Raw genomic sequence first — 18,179 nt, 5'->3', positions numbered from 1 at the left:
GGACCGCCCCGATGCTGTGCTCCGAGGCGTCGGTCTGGACCACAAACTCTCGGCTGTAGTCGGGAGCTTGGAGCACAGGGGCGGTGCACATGGCAGTTTTCAGAGTCTCGAATGCCGTTTGACACTCGGGGGTCCAGTGTATCTTTTGTGGTTGCTTTTTGGAGGTCAGCTCAGTGAGGGGCCCCACAATGCTCCCATAGTCTTTTATGAAGCGCCGGTAGTATCCAGTGAGCCCCAGGAAGGCTCAGACCGCTGTCTGGGTGACCGGGGGCTCCCAGGCCACGATGGCGTCAATCTTTGGTTGGAGAGGCGCTACCTGGCCGCTCCCGACTTGGTGCCCCAGATAGGTCACAGACCCTTGGTCTATCTGGCACTTGCTGGCTTTTAGTGTCAATCCGGCCCGTCGGAGGGCCGTCAGGACCTCTCAGAGATGTGTCAGGTGCTCGTTCCAGTGGAGGCTATACACCGCAATATCGTCCAAATATGCGGTACTGAATTCTTCTAGCCCCGCCAGCACCCTATTCACCAGTTTCTGGAAGGTGGCCGGGGCTTTTTTCATGCCGAAGGGCATCACCTTGAAATGGAAGTGGCCATCGGGGGTCGAGAAGGCAGATCGCTCTTGGGCACCAGGAGTGAGGCCGATCTGCCAATACCGTGAGGTCGAAGGTGCTGAGGTATCTGGCGGCCCCCAGGCGATCGATCAGTTCATCGGCCCGGGGTATGGGATGGGCGTCGGTCCTGGTGACGGCATTCAGCCCCGGTAGTCGACACAAAACCTGAGTTCCGGGGGGGCGCCGGGGGCAGCGGCTTTAGGGGCCAGGACAACTGGACTGGCCCAGGGACTGTCTGAGGTTTCGACCATCCCTGGGGCTAGCATCTTGGCAACTTCGGACTGGATGCAGGCCCGAACCCGGTCGGGAACTCAGTACGCCCGGTGTCGCACGGGTGGCCTGTCCCCGGTGTCGACATCGTGGACACACCACTGGGTGACCCCGGGAGTGAGTGAAAACAGGTCGGCGAATTGTCTCAGCAGTTTTCGGCAGTCCTGGTGCTGTTCGGGGGTCAGGGCGGAGGAGAGGGGGATCCCCTCAACCGAGCCGTCCTTTTCGGAGCACTTCAGGAGGTCGGGCAGGGGCTCGGAGTCATCTTCGGCTTCGTCATCCATAGCCAACAGCAGGCTCAGCTCCGTGCGGGCAAAGTGAGGCTTGAGCCGGTTGGCGTGTAGAACCCGGAGGGGGTTCCGAGGGGACTCCATGTCCACCAGATAGGTGACGGGGCTCTTGCGCTCCACCACTTTGAAGGGCCCCGTCCATTTGTCCTGGAGGGCACAAGGTTCGACCGGGGACATGACCCAGACCTGTTGGCCCGGCTCGAACTCTATTGACGAGGCGTTCTGGTCATACCAGCGTTTCATCTCCTCCTGACTGGCCTCAAGGTTGGCCTCGGCAAGTTCCCGGAACTTCCGAGTCTGGTTGCGGAGGGTCAGGAGGTACCGGTAGACATCAGGCGGAGCATCTTGGACGTCGGTCTCCCAGCCTTCTTTGACCAAGCTGAGGGGACCTCGGACAGGGTGTCCGTACAATAGTTCAAAGGGGCTGAACCCCAGGGACTTCTGGGGCACCTCCTGATAGGCAAACAGGAGGCAGGGCAGCAGGACGTCCCATTTGCGTCGTAGTAGCTCTTCTAGGCCCTTGATCATCCCCTTGAGTGTTCGGTTAAACCGCTCCACAAGTCCATTCCCTTGGGGGTGATACGGGGTGGTGAACTTATATGTGACCCCGCATTGTTGCCACAGGGACCGCATATATTTGGATATAAAGTTTGTGCCCCGATCACTCACGACCTCTCGGGGGAATCCTACTCTGGAGAAGATCCCCATCAGCGCCCGGCCCACCACAGGGGCCGTTATGGTCCGGAGGGGGATGGCTTCTGGGTAGCGGGTGGCATGGTCCACCAGGACGAGGATGAAGCGGTGTCCTTGAGAGGTGCGGGGGTCCAGGGGTCCCACTATGTCGATCCCCACTCGCTCGAAGGGGGTGGTTACCACGGGAAAGGGTTGGAGCGGGGCCTTGCCTTTTCCCCCGCTCTTCCCGCTGGCTTGACAGGTCGGACAGGTTCTGCAGTGATTGTGCACATCGTTGCGCATTTTTGGCCAGTAAAAATGGGTCACCAGGCGGCTGTAGGTTTTGTCCTGCCCCAGGTGCCCTGCGAGGGGCACATTGTGTGCCAGGTTTAAGAGGAAGTCTCTGAATCATAGGGGGACCACCAACACTCGGCTGGCCCCTACTTCAGCAATTTTCTGTTCGCTGTATAGGAGGTCGTGGTCCAAGTAGACCCAGTGGGACCCTAGTGTGTCCCCAGCAGCTTGAGCGGCGGCTTGCTGCCGGATTCCCTTGAGGGAGGGGCAGGTCTTCTGTTCCTGCCGGAATTGTTCTCGGGTGGGACCACCTTCATGATGCCATTGGACCAGTTCGGGGATGTCGCCGAGCCCAGGGAGGTCGTCGCGGTGGGGCTCCGGCGGCCCGGACTCAGGGTCGGTTTCGTTCTCGACGGCGGGCTTCCGTGGCTCGGTCAGTTTGCTGTCGAGTAGATGCTGTCGGAGTTCGACAAAGCAGTTGTTGGAGAGGTGTTCCCATACGATGAGGTCGAACAGCTGCTCGTAGGTGAACACCTTGCTGCCCTTGATCCACCCTTCCAGGGCCCGGCTATAAAAGTTTACGTACTCCACCCAGGTGGCACCGGGGATCTTTTTACAGTCTCGTAATCTCTGGCGGTACATTTCAGGAGTGAGACCATAACGGGTGAACAGGGCGTCCTTCATGTGATCATAGGAGGACATCACGTCGTCGGCCAGTTCTAGCAGGGTATCTCTTCCTTCGCTGACGAACTTCCCCCATAAGCCGGCACCCCAATCTTTTCGTGGTATGCGGTGCACGGTCATGGCGACTTCATAGGCCTTAAACCACTGCTGGATGTCGTCATTTTTATAGTACTCTTTGACGACATCCTTGGGAATGTGGACCTTCGTGTCGGTAGGTGGTGGGGGGTTTCGGTTCACAGCGGCGCCAGCTTCTTCGCTTTTGGCCTTGATCTCCAGCTCTTTGAGGCCACGCTCGTGCTCGAACGTGAGTTTCTTTTCTTCCAATTCTCTCTGCCTCCGTCTCTCCTCCAGGTCTCCTTGCAGCCGGAGTTGCTGGATGGCCATTTTCTTTTCTGCTAGTTGGAGTTCTCCTTCCAGCCGGAGTCGGGCGAGCTCCAACTCATGGAGTCGGCTTCTCTCTCGCTCTTGGGCATCTTCGTGGGAGAGGCCCGGGTCTCTGTTGGTGGTTCTTTCTACCACTGGGGCTGTTATGGTTCCCGGGGGCAAGTCTGGGACCGTGTCATCTTCAGTTCGGGGTGGCGTCGCTTCAGCCTCCACCCAGGTTTGTAGTGCTTCTTTAAAATCTTCTTTGGTGCTTAGTCCGGTGGTAGCGATACCTAAGTCTTTGCAAAATTGTTTGCGTTCTTTATGGGTGTACTCCTCCAATAGTTCCTTCTGGAACTGTAGGGATGTTCCGGCTTCTTTAGTGGTCATAGTTGCTGTGGGTCTTTGTTAGTAGTGGGCGAGTTGCTCGCTGTACGATTTGCGTCGGCTCGGATCCCGTCGCCTGCCACCAATGTTAGAAAGGCGACCCCAGGGGAGACAGAAGATGTCTGACTGACTGCCCTGAGACCCACCAATCCTTATGGAATAGGCCGAGCGCCGTCGAGAGGCCTCCTTGGGGAGGTTCCTCTCGTACAATCGTACCTGACGAGCAAACACACCACTACAAAGGGACACCACACGAGAGTAGATACTTAAGAGTCTTTATATAAAGAATAAAGGCAGGTTCTAACAGCAATGGGTACAAAGCGATCGAGGGATCCTTAAAGTCTCGGTATCAGGGGAAAAAGGGGTAGCGGGACAGTCTGGGTACCAACTGGTACTAGGATACCCTGCGCACAGCTCTCAATCCTCGAGCTGGGGGGTGCAAGGAGCCACGACAGCATCAGCAGGGCTCCGAAGATAGTTCAGCGATGTCGGGCCGCGACAGCGTCAGCAGGGCTCCGAGGATGGTTCAGCGATGTCGGGCCGCGACAGCGTCAGCAGGGCTCCGAGGAGGGTTCAGCGATGGCGGGCCGCGACAGCATCAGCAGGGCTCCGAAGTTCCAGGTTCCAAGTACGAGAATTCTTGTTGGGATCAGCCGCGACGAGGTCAGCAGGGCATCAACTCCAGGATACAACTACCATCCCAATCCAGGCCTTGCCCAGATATAGGACTGGAGTCCTTTGTTGTCCGGACCCTCGCGGCTGGGGGTCAGAGGGGCTGGGATGAGTGGGTCCAGACACCCAGCAGGGGGGGTGGAGCCAGCACCCAGGGAGGCCGGAGGGCGATCGATACCAGGCGTCCGGGGACGGCTGGAGGGCCATCGAAACTCCCCTCCTCCTAGATGCGTCGAGTGGCCACTCTACCATCTGGATGGATCTTGGTGCCTCAATGTCGGGCTCCGCTGAGGCCGGGGTCGGGCCGAGGCCATGTGCTCGGGACGTGATGAGCCAAAGATGGAGTCGGGCCTGAAATGGTGGTCCGGGGTGGTAGTCGGAACTGCAGAGTTGGGGGCGAGTAGGGTTCGCCAGGTTCCAGGGGGGGAGAGCAGGGGGTTGTCAGGGTGGCTGCTCTTGTCAGGAGTTCGTGGAGAGTGGTGCCAGTGGAGGCGACAGCGGGTCGATGGATAGCCGATGTCGTCCCGGACCCACCATGCGGGAGGGGTAGGACCATGCCACGAGGCCGGGTCCAACATCAGGCCACATACACCACACTGCAGGCATGCACTCAGGCTACATGCCCCACACTGCAGGCATGGAGTCAGGCCACATACACCACACTGCAGGCATGCACTCAGGCCACATACACCACACTGCAGGCATGCACTCAGGCCACATGGCCCACACTGCAGGCATGCACTCAGGCCACATACACCACACTGCAGGCATGCACTCAGGCCACATGGCCCACACTGCAGGCATGCACTCAGGCCGCATACACCACACTGCAGGCATGCACTCAGGCCACATGGCCCACACTGCAGGCATGCACTCAGGCCACATGGCCCACACTGCAGGCATGCACTCAGGCCACATACAGCACACTGCAGGCATGAACTCATGCCACATACACCACACTGCAGGCATGCACTCAGGCCACATGGCCCTCACTGCAGGCATGCACTCAGGCCACATACACCACACTGCAGGCATGCACTCAGGCCACATACACCACACTGCAGGCATGCACTCAGGCCACATACACCACACTGCAGGCATGCACTCAGGCCCCATACACCACACTGTAGCATGCACCAAGGCCACATACACCACACTGCAGGCATGCACTCAGGCCACATACACCACACTGCAGGCATGCACTCGGGCCACATACACCACACTGCAGGCATGCACTCAGGCCACATACACCACACTGCAGGCATGCACTCAGGCCACATTGCCCACACTGCAGGCATGCAGTCAGGCCTCATGTCCCACACTGCAGGCATGCACACAAACCACATGCCCCACACTGCAGGCATGCACACAGACCACATGCCCCACACTGCAGGCATGCACTCAGGCCACATGGCCCACACTGCAGGCATGCACTCAGGCCACATGCCCCACACTGCAGGCATGCACTCAGGCCACATACACCACACTGCAGGCATGCACTCAGGCCACATTGCCCACACTGCAGGCATGCAGTCAGGCCTCATGTCCCACACTGCAGGCATGCACACAGACCACATGCCCCACACTGCAGGCATGCACACAGACCACATGCCCCACACTGCAGGCATTAACTCAGGCCACATGGCCCACACTGCAGGCATGCACTCTGGCCACATGCCCCACACTGCAGGCATTAACTCAGGCCACATGCCCCACACTGCAGGCATGCACTCAGGCCACATGCCCCACACTGCAGGCATGCACTCAGGCCACATACACCACACTGCAGGCATGCACTCTGGCCACATGCCCCACACTGCAGGCATTAACTCAGGCCACATGCCCCACACTGCAGTCATGCCCTCAGGCCACATGCCCCACCCTGCAGGCATGAACTCAGGCCACATGCCCCACACTGCAGGCATGCACTCAGGCCGCATGCTCCACACTGCAGGCATGCACTCAGGCCACTTGCCCCACACTGCAGGCATGCACTCAGGTGACATACACCACACTGCAGGCATGCACTCTGGCCACATACACCACACTGCAGGCATGCACTCAGGCCACATGGCCCACACTGAAGGCATGCACTCAGGTGACATACACCACACTGCAGGCATGCACTCAGGCCACATGACCCACACTGCAGGCATGCACTCAGGTGACATACACCACACTGCAGGCATGCACTCAGGCCACATTGCCCACACTGCAGGCATGCAGTCAGGCCTCATGTCCCACACTCCAGGCATGCACACAGACCACATGCCCCACACTGCAGACATGCACACAGACCACATGCCCCACACTGCAGGCATGCACTCAGGCCACATGGCCCACACTGCAGGCATGCACTCAGGCCACATGCCCCACACTGCAGTCATGCACTCAGGCCACATACACCACACTGCAGGCATGCACTCAGGCCACATTGCCCACACTGCAGGCATGCAGTCAGGCCTCATGTCCCACACTGCAGGCATGCACACAGACCACATGCCCCACACTGCAGGCATGCACACAGACCACATGCCCCACACTGCAGGCATTAACTCAGGCCACATGGCCCACACTGCAGGCATGCACTCTGGCCACATGCCCCACACTGCAGGCATTAACTCAGGCCACATGCCCCACACTGCAGGCATGCACTCAGGCCACATGCCCCACACTGCAGGCATGCACTCAGGCCACATACACCACACTGCAGGCATGCACTCTGGCCACATGCCCCACACTGCAGGCATTAACTCAGGCCACATGCCCCACACTGCAGTCATGCCCTCAGGCCACATGCCCCACCCTGCAGGCATGAACTCAGGCCACATGCCCCACACTGCAGGCATGCACTCAGGCCGCATGCTCCACACTGCAGGCATGCACTCAGGCCACTTGCCCCACACTGCAGGCATGCACTCAGGTGACATACAACACACTGCAGGCATGCACTCTGGCCACATACACCACACTGCAGGCATGCACTCAGACCACATGGCCCACACTGCAGGCATGCACTCAGGCCACATGGCCCACACTGCAGGCATGCACTCAGGCCACATGACCCACACTGCAGGCATGCACTCAGGTGACATACACCACACTGCAGGCATGCATTCAGGCCACATGTCCCACACTGCAGGCATGCACTCAGGCCACATGCCCCACACTGCAGGCATGAACTCAGGCCACATGCCCCACCCTGCAGGCATGCACTCAGGCCACATGCCCCACACTGCAGTCATGCCCTCAGGCCACATGCCCCACCCTGCAGGCATGCAGTCAGGCCACATGCCCCACACTGCAGGCATGCAGTCAGGCCACATGCCCCACACTGCAGGCATGCACTCAGGCCACATGGCCCACACTGCAGGCATGCACTCAGGCCGCATGCTCCACACTGCAGGCATGCACTCAGGCCACTTGCCCCACACTGCAGGCATGCACTCAGGTGACATACACCACACTGCAGGCATGCACTCTGGCCACATACACCACACTGCAGGCATGCACTCAGGCCACATGGCCCACACTGCAGGCATGCACTCAGGTGACATACACCACACTGCAGGCATGTACTCAGGCCACATGACCCACACTGCAGGCATGCACTCAGGTGACATACACCACACTGCAGGCATGCACTCTGGCCACATACACCACACTGCAGGCATGCACTCAGGCCACATGGCCCACACTGCAGGCATGCACTCAGGCCACATACACCACACTGCAGGCATGCACTCAGGCCACATGGCCCACACTGCAGGCATGCACTCAGGCCACACGCCCCACACTGCAGGCATGCAGTCAGGCCACATGCCCCACACTGCAGGCATGCAGTCAGGCCACATACACCACACTGCAGGCATGCACTCAGGCCACATGGCCCACACTGCAGGCATGCACTCAGGCCACATGCCCCACACTGCAGGCATGCACTCAGGCCACATACACCACACTGCAGGCATGCAGTCAGGCCACATACACCACACTGCAGGCATGCACTCAGGCCACATGGCCCACACTGCAGGCATGCACTCAGGTGACATACACCACACTGCAGGCATGCACTCAGGCCACATGCCCCACACTGCAGGCATGCACTCACGCCACATGGCCCACACTGCAGGCATGCACTCAGGTGACATACACCACACTGCAGGCATGCACTCTGGCCACATACACCACACTGCAGGCATGCACTCAGGCCACATGGCCCACACTGCAGGCAGGCACTCAGGTGACATACACCACACTGCAGGCATGCACTCAGGCCACATGCCCCACACTGCAGGCATGCACTCAGGCCACATGGCCCACACTGCAGGCATGCACTCAGGCCACATGGCCCACACTGCAGGCATGCACTCAGGCCACATACACCACACTGCAGGCATGCACTCAGGCCACATACACCACACTGCAGGCATGCACTCAGGCCACATGGCCCACACTGCAGGCATGCACACAGACCACATGGCCCACACTGCAGGCATGCACTCAGGCCACATACACCACACTGCAGGCATGCACTCAGGCCACATGTCCCACACTGCAGGCATGCACTCAGGCCACATACAGCACACTGCAGTCATGCCCTCAGGCCACATACACCACCCTGCAGGCATGCACTCAGGCCACATGCCCCACACTGCAGGCATGCACTCAGGCCACATACAGCACACTGCAGGCATGCACTCAGGCCACATACACCACACTGCAGGCATGCACTCAGGCCACATGCCCCACACTGCAGGCATGCAGTCAGGCCACATACAGCACACTGCAGGCATGCACTCAGGCCACATGCCCCACACTGCAGGCATGCAGTCAGGCCACATGCCCCACACTGCAGGCTTGCACACAGGTCTTTAGTTGTCCTTGTAGACATGAAAACACATCTACAGTGACTGGTGGTCAGATGGCTTAGGTAACTGCCCATCACCTGTGGACAGGGTAAAAAATCTGGGATTCACGTTCGACTCTAAACTTACGTTTGAGCCCCAAATTAATAAACTTACATCCTCGGTTTGGTTTACCTTGAAGCTAATTCGTAAACTATAGCCTTACATCCACCCTGGTGCTTGTAAAATGCTGGTAACCATGCTGGCCTTCTCCAAAATGGATTACGGGAACGCTTTATACGCTGGCCTACAAAAACAGCTTCTCTCAAAACTCCAAAGGATGCAAAATGCTGCTGCCCGGCTGGTATTGAATATCCCCAGGTTTGAGCTGGTACCCTCCAAGATCAGCAATCTCCACTGGCTACCGGTTAAGAAACGAATCCAGTTCAAGCTCGCATGCCTGGCATATAAATCCTTGCATGGGTCAGGGCCAGGGTTCCTGCAAACAAACATGTCACCCTACATTCCACCTAGGACGCTGAGATCTAGCAGTGCCAACCTCCTCCGTACCCCCCGTTTCAAACAACTTAGATGGGGGGGAGAGGCTTTCTGCTGCACTCGGCGTTAACCTGGAACAAGCTCCCTGCAGAAATAAAAAACAGCCCATCTCTGCTAACCTTTAGAAAGAACATAAAAACCTGTCTCTTCTCTAGGTAGTCTCACCCATTCTCCCGCACAGCTTACCCAAGGTCCTCCGCTCAACAGTCTCAGTCATGACAGCGCCAAGACGCCCGCGGGCATTCGTGCGCTCTATAAATACTATATTCAAATCAAATCAAATCAAATCAATTACAGGCATTATGCGGCACTTCAGGCATGAATTTAGGCATTCAGGTGTCACAGAAGGTAACTACTTTTTATGTGGCTGTGCTCCTTTTGAAAGAACAGAATGTGTCACTCACAGTGAAGCTAGCCAATGGCAGTCATTGCCCCATCCTCAATGCAGCAGTGGGAGAGAGAAGGCCATTGGATAAAAAGCCCATATGAGTATGTATATTATGGATATATCATTAGAGTAAAATCAAAAGGTCTTCGCTTATGCCAGGTCTAAAAATGTGAATGTTGTCATAATTATTTAAATGTCATGTTGTATTCCAAAGAATGCAAAGTGCACAGCTGAATGTATTTGTTGAATCAAACAGAAAGTAACATCTCTGAGTTGGAGCTGCAGAAAGCTAACAGTGCTCGTCCCAACACTGTTTACTTTCTCTTCTTAGCACAGCAGTCGCCTCCTCCAGACCTTCCCACTAACACTGCGCCACCGTGTGTCACACAATGTGGGCTCCGTGTCACACGGTCACACGATGAGGAGCCGATATCAAACAACCTGCACACAATGAGCTGGAACCCCCTGCAGAGAGCTCCTTATCCCCTTGTACCCCTGGGCTGTGGCACACTGCCCTCTGTTCCATCTGTATTAGCTCCCTAGCTCCTTGTACCCCTGGGCTGTGGCACACTGGCCTCTGTTCCATCTATACTAGCTCCTCACCCCCTTGTACCCCTGGGCTGTGGCACACTGGCCTCTGTTCCATCTGTATTAGCTCCCTAGCTCCTTGTACCCCTGGGCTGTGGCACACTGGCCTCTGTTCCATCTATACTAGCTCCTCACCCCCTTGTACCCCTGGGCTGTGGCACACTGGCCTCTGTCCAATCTATACTAGCTCCTCACCCCCTTGTACCCCTGGGCTGTGGCACACTGGCCTCTGTTCCATCTATACTAGCTCCTCACCCCCTTGTACCCCTGGGCTGTGGCACACTGGCCTCTGTCCATCTATAATAGATCCTCACCCCCTTGTACCCCTGGGCTGTGGCACACTGGCCTCTGTCCCATCTATACTAGCCCCTCACCCCCTTGTACCCCTGGGCTGTGGCACACTGGCCTCTGTTCCATCTGTATTAGCTCATCATCTCCTTGTACCCCTGGGCTGTGGCACACTGGCCTCTGTCCCATCTATACTAGCCCCTCACCCCCTTGTACCCCTGGGCTGTGGCACACTGGCCTCTGTTCCATCTGTATTAGCTCATCATCTCCTTGTACCCCTGGGCTGTGGCACACTGGCCTCTGTCCCATCTATACTAGCCCCTCACCCCCTTGTACCCCTGGGCTGTGGCACACTGCCCTCTGTTCCATCTGTATTAGCTCCCTATCCCCCTTGTACCCCTGGGCTGTGGCACACTGCCCTCTGTTCCATCTGTATTAGCTCCCTATCCCCCTTGTACCCCTGGGCCGTGGCACACTGCCCTCTGTTCCATCTATACTAGCTCCCTATCCCCCTAAGCTGTGACATACTGGCCTCAGCATCCCTCAACTTTTCAATTCTCTCCTCAAACTCTTCCTAGGTCTCCCTTTTTCAGAGGCTCGTCAGTACCTTTTTCCATTTCCCGCGCAATCATGTCTCTTATTCCGCTCCCTGGAGGCCTCTAGGCACGTCACTTACTCTCCTGCGGTCAGTGGAAGAGGCTGCCTCTGTCTCATCCTTGGCTCCCTTTAACAATGTATGGGGCATATTAGCAACAAATCGTGATATTTATCGCTAATTGTGCTTAACACATTTTTTTTATCGCCTCCTATCGCCGGATATTATTGCAGAGATAATGTGCTATTAGCAATGTTTATCACTAATGCGATAAAATATCCGGCAAAAGCGGCTCAATGCGGGAATATTGCTGGAAATCCAGCGATATTCAGGCATTAAAGCCAATGGGGAATTAACCTGAATATCCAACTCCCATTGGATATACAGGTTAAGAAGCGGTCTGAGCAGGCGTTAGAATCTGGCGATAATCGCGCATAGCGTGATTTCTTTTTATCACTTCGCCTGCCTTGCTAATAGGCGATAGCTGTGTTAGCGACTGCTTTCACTCGCTAACAGGTTGGGTACGCCCACTTTGCATGTCATTAGCGATAAATATCGCTGACATGCAAAGCGGGCCCCAAACCGGTTGCTATCGCCTACAAACTGTTGCTAACTGCTGTTAGGGACAGTTTGCTAATAGGGCGATAAAAATATTGCCGCTTTAGCAGGAAAAAGTCCAGCTAAAGCAGCGATATCGCCCCTGCTAATATGCCCCTATGACTTTCGGAGTCTTCTAGGCTTCATTCGCCTCAGTGAGCTTCTTGTGGGGTGGGATGGAGCTCCATCTCGGGCAGTGGAGCTGTGCTGTGCTGTGCTGTGCCGTGCTGTGCTGTGCTGTGCTGAGCTGTGCTGCAGCTCAGAGTGGTCCCTGTTGTAGCTCCTTTGAACCCACGCGTGCGTTCTTTCCACAGGGGCCTCTGGACGCATTCCGAGAGCTGATCCTGTCTGAATACCTGCGAGACGCAAAGGACAACTTCCAGATCAGAGACAACATCCTGGAGCTTTTTGGGGACATTCTGTTCACCGTCCAAAGTATCCTGAGAGCACGGTACCACCGAGGTAGGTCTAGCGCCTCAGCGCCAGAAAGGAGAGATGTGAGCTACAAAGTTCAAGTACCAAATGGGTGAATGGCAGAGTGCCCCCAAAATCAGGAGCTGAAGAGGTGAATTCAAAGCGCTAGGAAGCAGAGCTGCTAAGCACTCTGGGAAGCAGGCACCACAGAGGTGAAGCTAATCTGACCACATGCTGAGGATCAATGAGTGAAGCACAATCTTGTTTTTATTTCACAGTTTTTAGTGTTGCAGAGATGTAAAGGGGGCGATGGGTTGGGTCTAAGCCAATGGCGTTGTTCTGCGGGGGCTCATGGGATGTCATCGCGGAAGGCTCCTTGGGGCATATCATCAAGGCCATGCGATAATTATCGCTCAGCGCTCTTAACGCGTGGATAATTATCGCCGGGCAACATGGATTTTTATCACGGAGATAGCATGCTATTAGCAACGCTTATCTCAAAAGTGATGAAATTCCTAGCGCTAACTGCCAAATGTGAGATTATCGCTGGGAATCCAGCGATAATCACACAAGGTTTGGCGAAAGCTTGCTGATAGGGCGAGGCAGACTCAGCCATGATATCCAACTTACTTAGGATATCATGGCTAAGTCAGTCTCGAAGCTGGCGTAAGGAAAGTAGAGATAACAGTGGTCATCGCTACTTTGCTTGTCACACTGCAGGTTAGCGTGTCCATTGATAATTGGAGAAATGTCGCTTAGCAACATTTCTCCAGTTATGTCAGGGCAGGAACACCCACTTTGCATCTCATTAGAGATGCAAAGCTGGGCGTTCAGTAAACAGGCGCTGATGGAAGGTTTCACGCGTTTCATCTTGACCTTGCTGATTAGGCGATAAAATTATCACCACTTTTCATCCAAAAACGGACGCAAAAGAGACGATAATTTTTTATCACCTCGTTGGTGATACGCCCCTATATTCTTATACTGAATTGTGCCCTTTGCATGTGAGAATGAGTTGATGCTGTTGGCTCCTGAGGTCGGTCGCTCCAGGGATCTTTCTCCTGTCAATAAAGAGGATTATGGAAAAACCACGTGATCACCATCTTTCCAGACTTCTCCTCACACTTAGCGCTCTGCCCTTGGCAGACAAACAAAACCATAAGAGGCAGATTTACAAGGCACTTGCGCCACGTTTACGCCGCCGTTGCGTGACGCAACGGCGGCGTAAACGTGGTGCATCCTTGCGACCCATTTACAACGTGACGCATCTAGGCAGATGCGTCACACTGTAAAGCCCTGCGCCACATGTGGGCGTTCCGGCGCAGGTGCGCCTCGCAAAAGTGCCTGCGTGAAATCTACAAGATTTCACACAAGCACTTGTGCGACGCTACTACGTCAATTCCTTACGCCTGCTTGAAGCAGGCGTAAGGACAGACGCAGCACGTTAAGTATAGGGCACACCCGAGCATTGCTGGAGTCGCGTCGCGCTTGCGCCATGACGCAAGGGTAGTTTTGGGTGATGCATTCGTTCTGGCGCATCCTTGCTGATTTGCAGAGATGCGCCAGAACTCATAAATATGCCCCAGAATTTACTACACTCAGAACTCCTAGCAAGTCTGGGATTCAACGTCACCCCCTTATTTTCCAATATCATCAAAAACATGAGCAATTTACTTGTAAGTCCTTTGTAATGTGGTATATCATTACCCCGGGCCGGTACATTAAATACTACTAGCGGGCCTGCAGCACTGATTGAGCCATCCACACAGTAGCCCTTTGAACATTTCTCAGGCCTGCCACTGCATAGCCTCAGTGTGCAGTTTTACTGCCACTTCAACTTGGCATTTATACACCTTTGCCAAGCCTTAAACTCCCCTTTTATTACACAGAAGTCAACCCTAAGGAGGGCCTTAGGTAGACCATTGGACAGGGTGCTCTGTAAGGTGAAGGTAAGACATGTACGTTTAGATTTCTGTCTTGTCTGGTAGTGAAAAACATCTAGATTCATCTTTCACTACTGTGAGGCCTACTTTTCTCACAGGTTAACATTGGTAATTCCTTATTAAACTTTTATGCTGTAATTCCTGATTGAGAAGGAGTAGTTCTGACATATTTGATATCATGGACATGTTAATGATAAATCCTCTTTATTGGTAAAGTTAGATTTAACATTACTGTTTTTGAAATGTCACTTTTTTGGAAGTTTAGTTTTCTCTGCTCTTACAGCTCTGTGTCCTGCAGCCTGTCTCTGAAACACATCTGGGGTGAGTGACAGCAACACTTTGTGCATTCCCTCTAGACAGCCACAAACACAGGAAGGTTAGGTGTGTCTGAGTGCTCATCTGCATTCTGATGGCTCTTCCTGAGCAGAATGTGAGGGAGGACCAGACACTTATATCATAATGGGCATTGCCCTGTCCCCACACAAAGGGCTGATTACCCCCTGCATTCTGAGCTGCGAAAAAGGGTGTTTCTGCACTTCAAAGACCCTTCTTTGAAGTCACCCCCACTTCAAAGGCACAACTGGGTATAAGTACTAGGGGGCTTATTTATGAGCCCATGCGTCACATTTGTGCTGACGGTGCATCACTTTTTGTGACGCACCAGCGGTGTACAAAATGAGCCGTGTTGCAACATATTTACAAAGTGATGCATCTACGTACAGGCATCACTTTGTAAACCCCTTCGCCACATTATACCTGTGCCAGGTATAATGTATGCAGGGGGGGGGGCGTTCCGACGCAAGAAAGGGTCACAGAAGTGACGTAGTGAAGTCTATAAGATTTCACTGCGCCACTTCTAGGACGCAAATGCGTTAATATCTCACACCTGCCTCACAGCAGGCGTAAGACTGACACAGCCACATTGAGATGGGGCTTGCCCATGTGAAATGACCCACTGATGGAGTTGCGCCACTTTCCTGACACACTCCAGCACTGCGTCATTTATGTTCCTTCAGAAACATCTGAAATACTGATGTATCTGTAACTCCTTGGAACATGATGCGTCATACTGTAAACATGACGCATCATTGGTGTCGCACGGAGGGCGCATTGAAAAGTGATGCATCGCTGTTTTCTAGCAGTGATGCGTCACTTTTCATAAGTAAGGCCCTAGTTCTCTGACCTCCTCAAATCAGACACTTCTGGACTTGTAAACAATCTCTGTCAGAAGAACTGCTGTGCTGGACGAGGACTAACACTCTGTTGGACTGCTGATCTGGAAGACCTGCTTTTTCTGTTGTGCTGCCTTGCTGCCTGCTGTTCTCTGACCCTGCTGAGGGAGAGCTGGGCTCTGCCTTGTAACCCAAGTGATCTTCAGGGGCTTGTTGGCTTGCTTCCTGTTGCTTGAGACTCAGGGCCATCAAAGTCTCCTGCGACCGGTTCATTGGCAGTGTTCCCAGATACGTGCACACAAGAAACTGCCACATCTCCAGTCTACATGTAGAAGAACAGGTGCATCAACCCAGCTGTGAGAGTAGAATTGGAGCATCACTCTATGTAGTAATCGGCTCCAGACTGGTTGAGGTACTTCAAGTAGATTTATTGTAAGATGTTAAGTAGCCTGGAACAAGCCCCACCAGGAGCAGCCGGCAGGCAGCTCAGCCCCATCGTAACTGTGGCTTATCTTCAACCGGCACCCAACATTCCATGGTGCATCACAGCACAGAGGCATTCCACTAGAAGGGCATTTAGTGGGTAAAGCCTTACATAAGTATATGCAATAAGTAGAATACAACATACCTCCTTTTCTTCCATAACAGAATAATGAACATAATAATAATAATAATAATAATCCACATTTGTAAAGCGCACAATCACCCGTAAGGGTCTCTAGGCGCTGGGGGCCGTCGGGAAGAATAAGCAAGGTATTGCCCAGAGTCACATGGTGCTGGGCTAACCTGCCGCCGGAGCCGGGGATCGAACCCTGATCCCCAGATTCCAGCGTCAGTCGCCCTGGCCGCGGCGCCACACCTCTCCCTCAATAGGAGCATAGTACATAAAAGAAAGATAAAGTATACCGATCAATACCTGCTGACACACCCACTGGCCGGACAGACGTGACAGGAGGCACCGCACAGCATGAGGAGCAGAAAATACAGAAAAGGTATGAATGAATAAAGATCAGACACACTCCTTCTCTGTAAACACAAGGAAATGCAAAATGCATAAAGTAAAACAAAAAGACTCGAGGAGAAAACCGAAAGGTACGAACACTTAAATAGGTACTCTTCTTCCCTTCTCCATAAACAACGAGAAGGAGAAACTAAAGATAAACACAAGAACTGCTCCAGACACTCCCATTAGCAAGAAAGGTATGAAAGGAGATAAGTATTGAGTAAATAGAAACTAGTAAACAGAGAAGCAGAGGAAAGGACAACAAGAGATCTTTCATACTACCCTGTAAACATAGCAATTAAAAATATAACTTAGACACTTTGAATATCGAGAAATAAAAATTCAGCAGAAATGTACTGAGTAATTGAGAGTGTAAAACTCCTGCGGACACGACCTGGTAAAAGGTCACACATTGAAAACTTGAAGAGTGTAACCTCACAAAATGGTGAAAGTTATACAGCAAAAGCATTGAAAAACTGAGAGGGATGAACCCCCATATCGAAAACCTAAAAGGTCAAACATTGAAAACATTGAAATTGATGAAAGGCAGTAACAACGTTTTACGACCTCATGCAGGTCACACATTGAAAAACTTGAGAAATGGAACTATTGAGGGTGACCATTTGAAACTGTGAGTACAGTGACAAGAACAACACAATGTAAACCCAACAAGGGAATACAACTGGTATGCACGCACATTGATAAGTAAAAAATGATACACATCCCCTACAAAGGAATACGGCACACTTCATTGATATAATTGAGTAATTGAAATAAAGTTCTCAAATTGCAATAAGTTGATATGTGCAATTCCATCAGAGAACACTGCATGCATGTAAGTGTCACCTGTGAAACCTAAGCAGAGGTAACTTGACATGCACAAATACATATGAAAATCCAAATACAGTCCCCCATAAAACAATAAATTAAAATAAATGAAGTAGACACCGTTGTCCGGAACAGATGAAGGACTGTGTTCATAAACTTCCTTTGACAAACAAGCAATCCACAGCTCTCCGGTGTGCCTTCTACCTACATCCAATTGTAATGACTCGAGTAGACTTTACTCCCTTGAAGAAGTGCAGTGAAGGTGGTTGACCGCTGGGTGGCACTGTTGCATAAAAGTTAAGGTACTTGCTTGAGAAACAGCAGAAGCAATGTTTCCAAATGGAAAGGGATGTCTCAAAATCCATGTGAAGAGGAAACAGGTTCAAAAAGATGTCAAAGGAAGTAGTATGCAGGAGACTGCACATGAAATAATGGAAGATGCCATACGTAAAATGGCTTGGCAGTTCGGGCTGGACTGTTCCCATGAGGCACAGGGTCAAGGCTGATTTGCATATGGCCATGTCTGAACTGGGGTGGTGTGGAGTGCAAAAAAACGTTGGATTTAGGCCGAGATCCTTGTACTGGGGTGAATGTATGACGTTGTTCTGCATTCTCTCCATCAACTGTGTTTTTTGCAATTTTCACCCCGAGTGGGCTGGGTATGCTCAGACGTGAGTCCCAGGCTCTCCACACCACTGGAGTCAAGCTATCCAGG

General features: G+C 53.4%; 1 protein-coding gene across 1 annotated transcript in view; it reads left to right on the top strand.

Moving 5' to 3' along the window:
• Positions 1-18,179, top strand: part of LOC144784229 (carboxylesterase 5A-like) — a 193,522-nt gene that overhangs the window by 98,694 nt on the left and 76,649 nt on the right. Inside the window, exon 10 of the mRNA XM_078662878.1 lies at positions 12,419-12,566. Within this exon, the coding sequence (XP_078519004.1) occupies positions 12,419-12,566 (148 nt within the window). The remainder of the gene's footprint in view (positions 1-12,418; positions 12,567-18,179) is intronic.

Source organism: Lissotriton helveticus, chromosome 10 (genome assembly GCF_964261635.1).
Source record: "Lissotriton helveticus chromosome 10, aLisHel1.1, whole genome shotgun sequence".
Taxonomy (NCBI): Eukaryota; Metazoa; Chordata; class Amphibia; order Caudata; family Salamandridae; genus Lissotriton; species Lissotriton helveticus.
Note: the sequence above shows the minus strand (reverse complement) of the source record. Positions and strands in the feature narration are given on the sequence as shown.